Here is a 16,368-nt window from a genome sequence, read left to right on the forward strand (position 1 = left end):
TATTATCATGACAAGATAAAATTGTGGACTGCTGGTGGAACTGCTGTACTTGTCATCCACCGAGAGAGTGAACACCCGACGTTTCTGAAATGCTGTAGACCTTTTTGAGCGTTTCTGTGGAGACCAGTCGTTTGACCGCGTTAGATCTTCGTATCCGTCAATTCTGTTGTTGCTCTTCGTCGTGTATTTTCTCCGCAGCATCCTGGACTACTCGATCAGTTGAGTTCGATCCTCTCGGAATCGGCGGCGTCTACGCGGGACTCTCTTCTTGCTTCTCTCCATCGCTCACCTTCATCGGTCGCCCCTGACTTCCCTGGGCTCCTTGTTTCAGTGTTTGACGCTTCAACGTCTGCCGAAGAGAGGGTTGAATCTTTACACCAGCCATTAGAACCTGAAGAAGTTCTCCCTCATGTGCCCCCCCCTCCATCAAAGGCAACTTCTTTCTTTGCCTCACCGCAGCTTCTTCTACCTGCTTCGTCATCTCCTTTCTCTACGCCTTCACCATCTTGTTCTTCAGCTAGTCTTCATGTCGTCCACTTAGTAGCAGCGATTTTGGGGAACCTTCTTTTTCAAGCAGGAAACGTGAACTTTCTCGCGGGGATGTCTAGACAGAGCCTTCAAGAAGCCGCAACGTCAGCAGCTAACTTAGCGATTGCCAAGAGTAGAGAAGAACTTAGCAGTGGAAATACAGCAGGTCTATGGGAAGAGACGGCTCAGGCAGCTGTAGGCGCTGCATCACTACGTACAGGTGGGATGGCCGTAGGTGGAGTAAGAGGGGCTCGGGGGGGGTCGTCGTCTTCCTCTACTACCGGAGCTGGTGCAGAGGAAGGAATACTCATTTTTACAGCCGGAGGTGACGACAGAAAAGAAGAGCCGTCTCATGGGACAGCCGGGATAGATGATAAGAAGGATGATGAGAAGAACAATAAGGCATTAGGTGGGGTAGATACAGGAGGAGGGAGCGGCGAGGATGAAGAAGGAAGTGACGCCGATGCGATTGAACTCGAAGAGGAAATACTCCTCGGGACTTCTGATGTAAGTTCTGATCACCTATAGACCTCCCCTATATACATATACACGTAGATATACATCTCCAGATATAGATATCACACTGACACAATACATACTTATATATGTCTTTTACACATACTATATATGTAGATATACATATGAAAGGAGATAGAGATGTACAGGTATTATACATGCACAACATATCTGTATATCTCTATTGAACATACATCATATATGTGTACATATATCTATGTATGTCTATTACATACACTATAGATGCACATGAATATCTGCATATATATTCCCGTGGTTTGTATAGAGACCACGGCAGCTGCGCTTCCTCGACCTTGTCGAGTACCTCCATGTGGTTTTCTTGTCACCTAGCCTGTCGGCGTGTTTCTTTATATTACACTTGTGCCGCCGTGTCCATGTAACTACCACCTTTATCTCGACCGTAGAGGACGTTTCCCCCCCCCCTCCCGGCGCCTTTTCCGGGGTGTTTGATTCAAGAGAGAGAAGCTCAGGTGACGCCTTGTTTCTTCTTGGACAAGCCTAAGCATAGAGTTTCGATTCCTTTTCTTTTCTTTCTTTGTAGAAATCTGAAATTGCCTATACTCGACATGGGAAGATGTTCCGACGTCTTCCTTCTTCGTCTCCGCTGTTGGAGGGGACCTCATCTCTTAAAGACAATATCTTCAGCTCCGCGGCAGCGCTGAGCTGCTCAGGCCTTCCTCTCCCATCCGCAGGTGGTCAAGGTTCAGGCACTGTGAGCGGGGGAGGTAGTTCAGGTGCGGGGGCAGGTTCTCTGTCTCCACCTTTAGATTATCAGGCAGCGGCATTAGAGAAAGAGAGATTAGCTTCTTTTGCTAGAGAGAGAAGTGTCAAAGGAGCTGCGGCATCTCTTCTTAGTGCTCTTGATTGTTTTGGAGTGGCGGCCCTAGCTGCGGAGAAACGTATTGGCCTTGTCTCCAATGAGGCAGCTGTGCGGCTCCTTCAAGTTCAAGCCTCGGAAAGAAGACTTCTGTCTACTGTGACGTCGGACAAGAGAACTGAGGGCCGAGAGAGGGGAGAAGTTCGAGAAGGGAGAAAGAGAGGTGGAGAAAACGGCAAGCAAGACGGCTATCATCACTCTAATACTCCAAGAGCAGAAGAAGAAGAAGTGCCACCACGTAAAGACCTAGGTGTCTATGAAGATGCTGTGAAGAAGGACCAGGGCTGGGAGAATGAAACCAAGAAGGTTGATTTACCTGAATATTCTGATCATAAGAAGGAAGTACATCAGCTTCTCTTAGACAACGCGAAGAAAGCAGAGACGGCATTGCGGGAGAGAAGAGAGCGAATGAAAGAAGAAAAAAAACAGCCGCCTTTGGACGAGGCAGAGTCAGGCGAGACGTGTGAAGGGGGGGTTACTGAGGAGACAAGAGAAACAGCAGATGAGCCGTGCCACCTGATCGCCGCGGCAACCGCAGGCGAAACGAAGGAACTCCTTCGGTTGCTTGTTGAAGAACAACAACGGATTGTTCTCCGTGAAGAGCGAAATGCTTCCTTCGCTTCACATTCTTCGAGTTTTCATGAGCAGCAGCCCCTGGGTGAAAGAGAACGAAGACGCATAAACTCCCGATCGCGCAGGTACACGGATGGGGAGGGAGCTGTGAGAGAGGATGATATCTCAGTTACGAGTGAGGGGAAGTATTCAACGCCGGCTCCTTACTCTCACCGGAGACGACAGCGTGTTCTGAATGAAGAGGGGTCTTCAGAGTGTAAAGGTGTTATTTCCCATCAAAGTGGAGATAGTGAAGATCCATCTTCTTTCTCCACCTCGTCAGACCCCTTTTCTTCTCTTCTTCACCTCAACCCTACGCCCTCTCAATCAAGACATCCGGGGTTTATACACTCTGCCACGCCGAAATCTCCCTACTTAGAAAAAGAAGTCAAAGATTCAAAGTCTGAGGTCCAGTTGTCGAGCTCTTCTCCGGAGAGTCTCCTTAGTCTACTGGCAGGCTACGGCGCAGCTCGGCGCGCGCTCGCAGTGAAGCGGCTCCGACAGAAAGTTGCCTTGAGCGTCGGAGAGAACGACGCGGATGATGAGACACATCGAGGGCAAGGAGTCCATGAGGGGCAAGCCTCGTCAGCGACAACTCAGTCATCGTCGACACAAGGAGACAGTTGTGGCGGTGAGGAAAACGGTCCTTCTTGGGAGAGAACAGTTCCTGATACTTCAACAGCGTCTCTACATCCAAGTATGGAGTCGGCCACTTCTTTCTCCCATGTATGTAATGGCACTGGTAACTCTCCTTCTCCACTGAACCCCCAGTCAGCCAATGCTCTTGAAGACCATGCGTCAGGCGAAGCGTCACACCCTTCTTCTCTTGCCTCTTCGTTGCAATCTTCTACTTATACTTCTTCGTCTATTAAGCCGTTGTCAGGGGGCCAGGAGGCTCACAACGTACTCAATTCTATGGAAAGTGTGAACGGTGAGAAAGTTGAGAGTTCCTCTTCAATTTCTCCGAATTCTCTGGATTCATCTCGAGGTCTTCAGTCGCAACAGCCATCTAAAGGACAAGGATGTCTTATTGCATCTGAGGCCCCCTCACTTCTCCTTGGGTCTAAGGAAGGAGAATTTGGAGGGGAGACAGCTAGGAGAGACGAGACACGGTCCTCACATGGAAGGGATCCAAGTGTGGTAGAGACAGGACGAGTTGTTACGACAGCTCTCTTAGGGAATCATGTATCTGAAACTACACAGAATCTTCTATTTGGTACACCGGCTCTAACCTTTGAGCGTGGAGAAACATCATCCTTCAAACCTCTCTTGCATATACTTCCTCCTGTACACGAACAAGCAGAACGGCGTCTCTCCTTATGTGGGTGTCCGTCTCTCTCACGAGGTATATCCATAGAAGCCTGTTCTAGTAGTGCACGTGACTCTCCATCCCATACAAGAATGCCCTCTAGAGAAGGAGTTGTCGTCGGGGGGACAAGCGAAAGATATGAAAGAGCCAAGACCGACCATCCGGAGAGAGAGATGTTGTATAAGAGACATAGATGTCAAGGTGAGAAGAATGGCTTGGAAGGGGTGGGAGATGAGGGAGCTAGAGCAGAGAAATTCGGGAGAGGATTAGATGAAAATCTTGTTGAAGGAGGCTGGAGTTATAATACGGAGAAGACAGGGGAGGGTCGCTCACGAGGAGATCTTCGTGCAGGCAGAGATGCCCATGAGGAAGAAGAAGAAGAACAACAACAATGGCTTACTCGGACACCGTTGTCCGTTGCTCGATTAGAGGCAGATGGAGTTGAATTTAAACTCCATCTCTCCTCAGGTTGCGATTCATCTACGCAAATGTCTCCTCATTCTTCTTCCTCAAACAGCACAGGTCTTTCCCTCTTCTCGGATGGCATGACCTCACCTCGGGCTTCTCAGGGAGTGGGGTTCAAACGAATCTCCGGATTTGGGGGAGTTGGTGAAGGCTTGATAGTTCACGGTAAAGGCAAGAGCCTTCTTCCTCTTTCTCCTAACAAACCTATCCAAGAGAATGTCTCCTCGGTCACTACCGGAGATCGACAACTCCTCCGTGCGGGGGTATGGGATGTTGTGATGGCTGTTAAAAAGGCCTCAGAGCATTTAGATCGCCAACAGAAGTTAGCACGGTATGAAGAAGTCCGTGAGATTCTAGAGACGATTCTCGGATCTCCTCTTTCGACATTGACCCTTTCCATGCAAAGCCCTAAACATACAGCTGCTCGCCTTGTCTTGGCTATTCAGCTGATCATTCTCATAGATCCTGACCAGCTAGCCAAACCGCTAGCTGATGTCTATGCGGCTGCAACCGCTGCAGCAGTAGGACACTCACATTCAAAGGATCTCAACAGAGATCATGGTGACGGTTGTCCCAGAAGCTCATCCCTTCTTCCTCTTGGTACGTCTAAGAAACTGCTGAGTGATTCGGATGCGAACGGGGAATCGGGCGATCATATCACTAAAATTGAAGGGAAAGCGGTAGACAAGACTTCTGAGAGAGGGAATGGTGAGAAAGAAGGAGGGAGAGGCGAAAGAGACATGGAGCTCCAGGAGGGGAGAGAAGAGAGACGAACAGGGCGGCAGACAGTGGGGCGAAAAGAAGAAGAAGAAGGAGAGAGCTTACAGAAAGAAGCAAGCCATACCAACGCTGAGGTTGTTGATGAAGGAAATGAGCCGCATGTTCTTGGACTGAAGAACCGTAAAAGTTCCTCTATCCGTGGGGGGGAGTGTGCGAGAGATGGAAGAAAGACCTCGTCATTCACTATCAATGAGATAGCAGAAAGAGAGAGGAAGATACGTGAACAACAACAAGATTATGCCTCAATAGCAAACGGTGTCCAGTTAGCTGCGTGGGATGAAATCAAAGGAGAACTTGAACGCGTTGCGCCTCTTACTGAAACTGCTGTTGCGTGTGTGAAGGCTTTCACAGCTCTTGCTTGCTTGGTAAGATAGGGACAAAGAGATAAAAGACAACAGTACACCACCCTCGCAGAGAGAACATAGATACCTGTTCGACTGATAGAAAGGAGTTGGCGCTATGCTTCCTCAGACTGCGTGTGCATACGGCTCTCGTATGTGATTGCCTTCAAGAGAAGTTCCTTCATATCCTTCGTCACTTCCTATACGTCTCTTTATGCTGATCGGAAAAGCGCTTTTATTTTCTTTTGCTGTTTTGGACATTGCCCCATCATGGCAACAATGAGAGACAGGGGTCATAGATAGATCGAACTTCTCTTCTTGTTTTCCTACCTCGCTGCGATTCTCAACGTTCTTGCGGTGGCTGGAAAAAGTCGCTCTGTCTTACTGTGCTTCTGTGTTTGTATTGTATCTTTGCTCTCTCGCTCGTTTGTTTTGGGGTGTTCGTGCTTGCCCATACGCACACGTGCAGTCGCCACGATGTGAAGCAAATACCTGCTATTCGTACAAGTCCAGCTTTCTCACTAGCTGTGAACGACGTGGCGTGTCTTTCTGTGGATGAGGCTGATGTCTCGTTACAGCTAGCTATCTCTCTCTCTGCGGGATAGCTGGTTCATCTAAGGCGTAGACACCGTTGAGATCAACATTCATCGAAATGCCTATCGTGATTGATAACTATCGAGCGCGTTCCACCCGTCCGGCTCTATTTCAGAACTCTCCCGGGAGCCCAGGTGGCGCTTACCAGCGTAACTTTTTCCTTTCCATGGGACAAAGAGAAAGATTGTTGTCGGTGTTTTTCATCCTGTCGTGTGCTATTCTCAGCTCCCTCGGCCTCCGGCTCCAGCGCTTTTCTCCTTTGCTTCTCGTTACCGTCATGCTCCTCAGAACAGCTGGATGGGTGTGGCTTTTGTCTCAGCAGTCGCTCGCATCTTCAGAGGTCTTCAATGCGTCTCTCATTCAATCATCCCTCGAGTTCTACAGTGCGCTCCTGGTAGGTGTACAAGCTGTCTTCTTCTTCTTTTACCCTTATGGAATATTCCTCCGTCAAGTATCAGATACACTTCAATATTTGAGCGTTGCATGGAGGGGGGAAGAGGGAAGAGAGAGATGTTTCTTTGATAAGGGATGCTGCTCTATAACGTGAACCTTAAGTGACACAGGAGTTTTTGAATGGGACATCCATCGATCTTTGCTTGTTCGTTCTACTGACCATTACTACAAGATATCAACGGGGAAGCTCGGATTCGCTTGCTACATTTCGGCAGGAACATTATTTGATATACCTAGTCTCATTGGGCGGCGGGGTTGCTAAAGAAAGCCGTAAGGGATGGCTTCTGTTAAGCAGTTGTCTCTCCGTGAGCTATGGTTGTCCTTACTAGGGTATACCGGGCAAGGAGAAAAGAGTGATAGCCCTGTATACCGTCAGTTGATGTGTGAGAGGGGCCGAGTGCTGCCGCGGTCGAGGACTTGTGATACTAGCAGCTAGCACGAGAGAGGGAGAGAAGACGGCTGTCTATACATATGTGTCGGATGCAGAACTGCGGGGTGTCTTATCAGGGCGTTTACATCAGAAGGAAAGAGATGCTAGTGGAAGATACGTGCGTGTGCGTTTCTCCTATCTCTTCCTATTGTTTTTCCAGCACATTAAGGCAGAAGGATGGAGCAGTAATATATCTCTTCATCTCTCTTGATTCCCTGTCCTTCCTCTTCTTTTGTGATGTAGGTCTTCATTTCCTTCAGGCTGTAGCTGAGTTTGGCTCACAGATGCTTCTCTTTAGACAGACAGTAAGCCTTGGGATTCTTGTCTCACCCGTTGAGCGACAGAAGAAGGGAGTAGGTAGATGGTCAAGCCGGGGAAGTCTAGCTCTCTTTCGGTCTTCACGTTCTAACTAATACCCGCCTGTCTGTCTTCTCTCTATCTACGGGGGATCTCTAGGAAGTTCTTTCTCTCAATCCATCGACCATATTCCTTTGTCAAACCGACACCTTCCGTTCTGCGGATGATGGATCTTCCCTGTCTCTGACGCTTGTCTCTTCCTCTTTATCGTCTTCTTTCAAAGGCTTTTTTGGTTATCTCTTTCACTAGGTATTCCCAAGGGAGGGGGGGGGGATAGCTAGTTTGAAGTTCCTCAATGGTTGAAGTTGTTCAGGGCGATTTCACCGACTGCCTTCACGAGTGAATTTGCTGGTGGCGTGACTATTCAAGATATTGCTACTGGACCGACTTCTATTAAGTTCAACATGGGCTCTTGCATGGAGAACAAGCTGCTTCGCTCTTAGTTTCAGTCAGTTTCTCTTTTCCTTATGGCTATGAAGACGGAGGACGTCACTTAGCACCTTCTTACGTAGAGATAGGGGACTCTGAGATGTTCGCACATTGCAGTTCATGGGTAGAGATCTTCATAGTCTTCCCGTGTCTCCTTCATGATCTCCAGTTAGATGAAGGAAAAAGAGAACGAGAAACACAGAGGCGATGTGCGGAAGGATCCGTTTCTGTACGCATTGGACTGTACGAATGCATATATGAAGCTAGACAGGAATGGACGTGGTGTCTCATGTGGAATCCACAAAATTCTTCTTTTCTGTGAATCCTTCGTTGCTAGATGGCATGTCAAGAGTCCCCCCCCTCGAGAGGTCCTAACCAGTCTCTCTCTCTATCTGCACTTCTCACGACCGGGGGCAGGTATCGAGAACATGCCAGAGTTAGAGGGTCTTGCATCTTTCTCTTGTTGTCTCTTCTCTCGAGTCTTCTTGGGAGAGCGGCTGTCTGTCGAAAGGGTAAATGAAGGACTGTGCTCTTTCTTCATCTTATCTTCTTCTTTGTTCTGTAGGCCATGTACGCCCACCTTGAAGTGTTTCTTTCCATCGCGGCAGCTCTTGTGGACTTTGAGATTTCTTTTCCTTCTGTACAACTCCCTCAGATTCTTGTCAAAGGTACGTCAATCAAAGCTCGAGCATCTTCTCCTTCAACTCTATCTCTTTCACATCGAAGCAACAGCAACCCAACTCACTATCTACTCTTCTCTTTTTCCTCGTACAACCAACTAAGTTTGAAGTCCTGTCTTCTTCTTGCCTTTTACATATTTGGATCTGGAGACATCCCGTTCGTTCATCCCCCCCCCCNNCCACTACGCATCCCAAAGTCGTATGTCTGTTTTCTCCCTATCATCCTTGGTATCTTAGGGAAGTTAAAGAAATGGGGAAGTCACGTTGAGAGCAGAGTAGACCTGGCTTGAAGATTTCTGTCTCTTAGAAGGGAGACTCCTCTCCTCGGCTTTTCTGTTGCTACAGCCCCGGTTGTTCACGCCTTCTCTAGCTTTGCATGTAGTGGTCCTCATGAAGAGCATCCCAGCATGCCTACTTCATGTTAACCTCACGTACTCCGATTCTCGCCACTCTATGTGGCTCCCTGAAAGCTTTCCGTCTCTCACCGGTGAATCTCGCGAATTTCTTTCCTCCAGAACAAGTAACTCATGCCTTGTGTATCAGGGAGGGTATCTGTCTGTTTGTCGCCGAGACTTCATTCTACTCAAGCTTGACTGTGGTGTTGTGGCGTTAAGAGATAGGATCCCCTGTCGTAGCTGGTAAATTTTGCGGACATATCGGCGTCTCTTCGAGACATACAAGCCTTTCTGTATCTATCTATGTTTTCTTATCTCTGTAGACACATAGATCATTACGAAGGAATCTCCCCTGCAAGCCTCTCTCACTGATATCTAAACTGCCACTACTTCTTCTTTATGCATGGGAGTTGAGAATCAACATCTATCAGCACGATAATCTGGTCCTCTTGCATGCAAACTTACCGCGTCATATGAGACCTGTATCCTCTATATCATACAAGAGATTTGAGTTCTTTCCTCTCTCGATCTTTTCTTTTCCTTTTCTTCTGTGTAGCTGCGCTCTCTTTATTCTACTTATCGGCGGATGGTCCTGCTGTAGCCTTACGCGAAGTCTTTGAAGCTGTGGCTGAAGAACATGAGAAGGATTTGCTCGGCATCGATGCTCTAGACAGGGGAGATAGAGAAAGATCTCCTCTTTCGCACACTATAAAGAGAGATCGCCAAGTCGATCACGAACAAGACACTTTCGCTGATGGAGTTGAGACGGAAAGCGGTGGGGAGAGTGAAGGAGGAAATGAGACAGGCGGTGAAGAAGAAAGAACAGAAGATAAAACATCTGAAGGAGAGAAGATCTCGAAGACCGACAAGAAGATATCCCAAGAAAGCTCTGGAGAACGACGTCCTTCCGAAACTCCTTTGAAAGAAGAAAAAGCTACGCGCCAGCATCAATCGGATAGATATAAGGAAGAAGAAGAAGAAAATGACAAAAGAGAGGAAGAAGGAGATCAAGATAAGGGGGGACGAGAAAGAACATTCCAAGTCAAGAGAAGTTCAGATTGGAGACGACGTGTAGCAAAGAAAGGACCCTCTCCGGGAGCAGTTGAAGTAGCAGCACGCTTGTTTGTTGCACCTCTCTTGAGGTTCCTAAAGTTCCGAATGGTGAGGAATAGATATTCACTTGAAGAGAGTGTTAGTTATGTATCTGTTCATCTATCTCTCCTTAAAAATCTATCTATCTTCAGTCTGTCCCCCTCAATCTATTTTCAATCCTTTCTGTCTTTTTCTATCTCAGATCTATCTATCTATCTATCTATCTTCAATCTATCTGTTTATGTGGTTGTCTTGTGCCCCCTCGGTGTGAGAAAGGAAAAGGGGGGATGTCTTCGAGGATCAGGTCTATCGATCTCTTAAGTTTCTCTGTTTTCTTCTTTTTCTCAGCAACGTTCCATCCGATTGCGATCCGAATGTGAAGTCGCTGATGGCTTGGCTGCATGCACGGCTGTTCATGACTCTGAAGCGAATCGTCTTCTTGTATCTCCTTATTGCTCAACTCCTTTCTCTACCATCATTCGTCATTATCCTGTCTTTTCTTCTTCTTCAAGTCCCAATACTTTAGTCCCTGAGAAATGTCGAGGGGGCTGGTCTTACGCGCATTTCGTAGGAGCGATCAAGCAGATACCCCTGGACGCTACACACTGGGGGAAGAAAGTCGAGAAGCATGGTGGATCCCCTCATCATCTTTCTTCTTCTTCTCAGCAACCACAACAGAGAAGATCTCTATCTCCCGAGAAGAGATTTCAAACAGCCTCTTCTTCCTCTTCAGCATCACGTGATATGTATTACGGTGGCCAAGATCGACAACCAAATCACTTGGTTAAAGAGGAGAGAAATCCCGGAGTTTCTTCACAACAAGAAGGTTTCTTGAAGGGTCATGATCATACAGGGACGACGATACATGGCATAAGTAGTAGTATTAGTGGCAGTCACCACAGTGGCTATGATAAAGCAGATGGAAAGAACCACGGTGGTCGTTTTCTTCCTCATGATGGTGAGAAGGATCCAAATGGAGATCTCATGCAAAACGATGAAGATTCCATGAAAAGTACAAGAAGAAACGGAGATCCTTCCCAGAGTCGTCATCGCATGCCATCTGTCAAGAAAGAACGTACATCATCCCCCCATGAGGAAATGATCCTTGCTGAAGCAGCTCTTGCCGGTGCCGCTGCGTCTTTCCCATCTACTACTTCCTTTTATCCTCACGTGAACTCTCCGTTTCTTGAGACGACACATCATCGTCTCCATAATGGTGATATAACAGGGGGAGGCGGCGGTCCACAGAGGCCTGCTTCTTCGTATGCATCTCATCCAGATCCAATGGCAAATCTCCGGGCTGATCTTCGTGCCCTAGAAACTCAGCAACGTGCAAATAGTCTAGGGCGAGGGAGTGATGGTGGAGCTCCTGAACCGATAGGTGTTCATGCGATCTTCTCTATGATATCCCAGCCCCAGGATGAAGAAGATCTTGGAAGCAAGAAGAACATCACTTCATCTTCTCCTGCTCTTATAGAACAACAGACATCGCGTCATCGACAGCAACAAGAGTGTCCTCTGGCTCTATCCAAGACTTCTCAAGAGCGAAAGAAAAAGAATGGTGTCTTTCCTTCCCCGCCTCCGCTACAAAAAGATAGTCCTAGGGCTTCTGGCGCGGTCGGGCATGCCTCCTCATCCAGTAGTGATTGTCTCGAGAATTTCAGCGATGAAGGACAGATTGACGAAGAAGGACAGCAGCAACAGCATCGAGACAAAGGAGAAGGAGCATCACAAAGAGGAACAGAAACTAGGGGTGCTTCAACAAACGGGACATATGCTGGAAAAGGCTTCTATCAGTTACCTCATACCCATACTACCCCTAATGGTGAGCTGCTTAACACGGGTGGTCACACCAGCCGGGAGGGTGCGGGAGATCACTCAGCCACTGGGGGTCTCAACGATCGAGGTGAGGTAGGCAAAACAAGGCTCTCTCAGGAAGGTTGTCGAGACAACTTGCTTCATCATCGCAGTGAAATTTCCAGCAGTAGTCGTAGTAGTAGAGGAGAAGGAGGAGGTACAGAGGATAGAGGTCTTCGTAATGGGACAAGCGGGGGGCGAGGAGTTTACGAAGAAGAACAAGATCAAGAAGAAGTAGATGCAGAAGAACCTTGGCAAAGACCTGAGGTCTACTTTGAACAGACAGAAAACCATGAAGCTCCTGTCCCTTTCAGTCCTTCAGATGATACTACACCTCAAGATGTGACGAATCAAGGCAGCAGCGCCCCACCTCATGGACACCATCGTCATCCACATCCACACCGTCAGCCTCACGCCTCTCAAGGAGGAGGAGGAGGACAAGCGCAGGGGTCCCAGTCGCAGCAGAACGAGCAAGCGGAATACGCCCGTCGCATGCATCAGCAGCCACATCATCACATGCCCCCATACCAGCAGCAGCAGCAAGGAAGTGCTGCTCAGATGTCATACACCACTAGCCAAGCACACCAACAGCACTCAAGTCAGCACTTGGGAGCACCGCCTCAGCCATCAACAGGCAGTCATCTTATGCAGTATCCGGGGGGTGCTCCTCATTCTCATCCACAGGCAAATCAACATCAACAGCAGCGGCAGCAGCAGATGCATTATGGTGGCCAACAGATGGCATATATGGGGGCGGGTGTCACAGGGCATCATCATCATCACCATCCTTCACAAAGCTCACAGCTTCAACATACTCAGCAGCAGCAGCAACATCAACGTCAGCAGCAGCAGATGCACTATGCGGCTCAGCAGTTACATCACAGCGCCTACTTACAACAACAACAGCAGCAAAAGAAACCCGAAGACCAGCAGCAGGGGCAACAGCCGCAGCACCAGGTGCCTTATCAACCTCCTTCACATGAGAACCCTCAACAGCAGACTGCTGTCTCACAGCATGGACAGACTCAGCGTCACAGCAACACCAGCACTCAACAGAATCATGAGACTCTGCAGCATCAGCAGGATCAAAGAACTCCACCAGAGAGCATGCCACCAACGGGTCAACCATCTCAGCAACCACAGCAACAGCCACATCAAGTAGAAAGTCTGGCGTCATGGCCGTCTTCTTCAGTTCCCTCGATGATCCAGACACCTCCTCCCGGTCCACACCATCAAGGTAGCATGATGTCCACACAAAATCCTTATCTTGCCCCAAACACCTGGGGGCATCACCCCCCCTCTCATTCAGGAGACGGAGGGCAACCTACTGCATGGAACGCTGCCGCGGCAGCCGCCGCGGCTGCTGCAGCAGCAGCAGCTCAGTCGTACTATCAACAGCAACACCACGGCAGCTGGCAAGGAAATCACGCTTCATTCTACAGTCAGCACTCAGCAGCACAAACGACACACTGGGGAGGCGGAGGGAATGTAGGGGGTTGGCCTGCACCGCCGTCATCAGCTTCTCCTCAAGAGTGGGGTGGCGACCAGCAGCAACAGCAACAGCAGCAGCAGTCGTCATGGCCAGGGACAGCAGGCGGAATGGATGGGGCTGGAAGTGCTCATATGATGACAATGATGTCTTCCTCTACTCACCCTGGTCAGGGGGGGACGAACTATATGAATATGCCTGAAGTTCAATGGCAGCAGCATCAGCAATGGCTTCAGCAACAACAACAGTGGCAACAACAAATGCATGCGGCAGCTACGGGAGGACTTCATGCTGCCGCAGGGCTTTGGGGGGGTGGGACAACGACCAATGGTACGGGGACTGGTGCCCCCCCGGAGTTTCAAACAGCAGGAGACTTCCCTGTCGGCTCGACGTCTTCTCCAGCAAATATGCAGGGAGAGAGGATGGCAGGCGGTGGCATGCCTACCCAGTCTCAACAGCAGCAGCCATCGAGCTGGGGTGTCATGCAGGCGGGGACGACGGGGCATCGTCCCCAAGGTGGGTCAGAATCCCATCAGCCACAACAGCAGCAGCAGGTAGACCCCACGAAGACAGGTAGCCATCAGGTAGCTGGAGCAAGGAGGGGGGGAGATGCCATGGCGGATTCTCATGGAAGATTATACACTAACTCAGGGATGATGCCTGCTGCCTCAAGGCCAGATCGTGGTGGTAGTGGAACAACCGGACAGCACCCAACCATTCATGGAGGATCTTATCAGGAATCAGGGGGGATGAAAGGCGGTGTGTCTTCCGCAAATCACGCCTTTCACAGTGGCCATCATCAGGGACATCCTGGGTCTCATCCTTCACAACAGAATTCCGCTTCACATCCCCCTAATGGGCCATTAGCCTCTTCATCGCAAGCCAGCGAAGGAGCTTCTCCAACACCAGGTAGCCAGTCGAAAACAGCGGAAGGGGGCCAATCCCCTGTAGGAATCAGCACAGGAGGGGCGGGAGGAAAGACGTCGAAAACATCTCCGAGTGAAACGGGCGGCGGAGGGAGCAAAAAGAGCCGGGCGAAGAAAGAAACGAATAAGGGAAGCGGAGGGGGAGACCACGGTGGAGCAGTATCAGCGGTATTTGGAGATGAGGAAATACCAGTGGACGATGACGTTCGAGTTGCGGTGGCTGCGCTTTCCATGCTAGCTGGCGATGCTTTAACTCTTCCCTTCTTGCGTCCGCACCTGCCGGCGCTTGTCGAGGTACGGGGTTGTGTATAGTCTTCTGTTCTTGCAACGTGAGCTCTTCGAGATTCTCTTTTCTTCTCTCTCCCGTCCTCGTGTCGTAGAGTACCTTGACATCTGTCTGATGATGTGAGTATCTGCAGAACCCCCGTTACTGAGTTAGGGAAACCTGAATAGATGCGATGTAGATAGCTAGCTATTTGGGTAGCTATATACGGAGTCGTAAAGATAACTATATAGCCAGGGGAGTAGATAGCTATACGGCTGGGTGGCGGACTAGATACATAAATACTCAGGTAGCTATACTGGACCCGTTTTCCCTAACCGGAACCATGTGTTTACTTCTTCAGTTCATGCTCCCCCGTTTCTGTTTCGTTCTTTCCTTTTTCTCACACCACGCCCCTTCTTCTGCGAACGCCGATCTTTCTTCAGAGTGATCGTCTCGTTGATGGCTGCGCATGCCGGCGTCTGGTGTACGCACAGCGACCGCCGTTGCTCAGCACCCACGCTGTAGAAATACTCCGTGTGTGTACGTGTGTTTGCATGTGATTCCTCAATCTCCTTCTGTAGACTGCGTCATCTCTGTGAGCTCAGCATTCTGGACTTAAAGAGGCGTGTATAGATGCATTACAAGCTGGTGGTGCATGCATGGTTTCAGACTTTTTCATCTATGTATGAATATGTACATGTATGAGTGTGTATGACTTTGTATGAAGGTGTATATACCCACGTCATAGTTACGCCCCTTGAACCAGCAATTAGTCAGTTTTTTATAGATCATGACGTGGGTTAATGTAAGAAGTATCTTCGTGTTGTTTGATGTGTGTCTCTTGTCTATCAGCTGGCGTGGTATAAGACATCCGTTCGGCAGCCTCTCTTCTCTATCATTGAAGAACTTCTTACGGGTATCCGAGATAGTCCAGCTGTACATCTCACCGGTTTCCGGCATGGCCCTGGCTATTTCTCTTCTATGAAAGGGGAAGATTCTCACAAAGTAAAGAAGGAAGACCGTGAGGGAATCGATTCGCAGTTAAAGAAGGAACAGCAAAAGAAACAAGTGGATGAGAAAGAGAAACTCGCACGTGAAAAGCGTATTCAAGAAAGCCTCGCGGAGTTCGGAGAATCACGTGATCTGCTTTGGGTTCGTAAAGTCGGCAAAGCAGGGAAACGGCTAGAAATACCAGAGACTCTTGAGTTGAGAGGTTGAGAGAGAAAGAGAGAGAAACCAGGTGTTCATTCATCAAGGTACAACACACAACAATGGATATGTATGTTTGTTTTCATAGTTACGACCATAGATGCCTTCAAAGATGAAAATAGAAAAGTTCGTCCCCCCTCTTGTTATTTGAGAGTCGACAGAAAGGAAAAGGGTGGTGGTTAAGAAAAGATGACGAAGAAAGAAGCCTCGCCCAAACAGTGTGCATGCAGCAGTGTTGTCGTTGTTAGGGAGTAAGGTCAGATGGCTATATGTTGGAGGGATGTTTTTTCAAGTACAGCGTTCTTCTTGTATTTCGATTCTTGGTTCCGTGTTGAATCTGTCGGTTTACTTTTTTTCTTTTCATTTCTTTCTTCTCGTCTGAACTGACTCCTAGCTCAAGATCAGTAGTAGTAGGAGGTATATAGGAGTGGCGAGAAGGCCAAAAGAGTGAGAGAAGGTTCTTGTGAAACTGGGGCTAGGAGGGGTGAGTCACAGGAGTCATCCCTTGGGTCATTTCTCTTCTTCTGTGTATCAATTCTTTCCGACTTCAATTTGTTTTGTACATTAGGCAGCAGTGGGGCGATGGACGACCATACAACGCAGTCTTGAAGAAACAAGTTGTGGAGGTGCGTAGTGTCTATACAGGGTGAAGGTTCTCCGTACTCACGGCTATCAGAACATATACATGCACGGCTTCAGAATGAGGGTTTGCTGGTGCTGGTGGTGGCCGTGGTGATGGCGCT

At 48.8% G+C, this 16,368-nt stretch overlaps 1 protein-coding gene across 1 annotated transcript in view; it reads left to right on the forward strand.

Moving 5' to 3' along the window:
- The window catches only part of CSUI_001682 (arid bright dna binding domain-containing protein), a 21,086-nt gene extending 4,817 nt beyond the window's left edge, over positions 1 to 16,269 (forward strand). Inside the window, exons 5-12 of the mRNA XM_068061887.1 lie at positions 199 to 1,035; positions 1,607 to 5,473; positions 6,269 to 6,437; positions 7,170 to 7,231; positions 8,278 to 8,380; positions 9,344 to 9,948; positions 10,228 to 14,445; positions 15,269 to 16,269. Coding sequence (XP_067926139.1) covers positions 199 to 1,035; positions 1,607 to 5,473; positions 6,269 to 6,437; positions 7,170 to 7,231; positions 8,278 to 8,380; positions 9,344 to 9,948; positions 10,228 to 14,445; positions 15,269 to 15,634 — 10,227 coding nt within the window. The 3' untranslated portion in view covers positions 15,635 to 16,269. The remainder of the gene's footprint in view (positions 1 to 198; positions 1,036 to 1,606; positions 5,474 to 6,268; positions 6,438 to 7,169; positions 7,232 to 8,277; positions 8,381 to 9,343; positions 9,949 to 10,227; positions 14,446 to 15,268) is intronic.
- Positions 16,270 to 16,368: the final 99 nt, after the last annotated feature.

Source organism: Cystoisospora suis (assembly GCF_002600585.1).
Source record: "Cystoisospora suis strain Wien I chromosome Unknown contig_672, whole genome shotgun sequence".
Taxonomy (NCBI): domain Eukaryota; phylum Apicomplexa; class Conoidasida; order Eucoccidiorida; family Sarcocystidae; genus Cystoisospora; species Cystoisospora suis.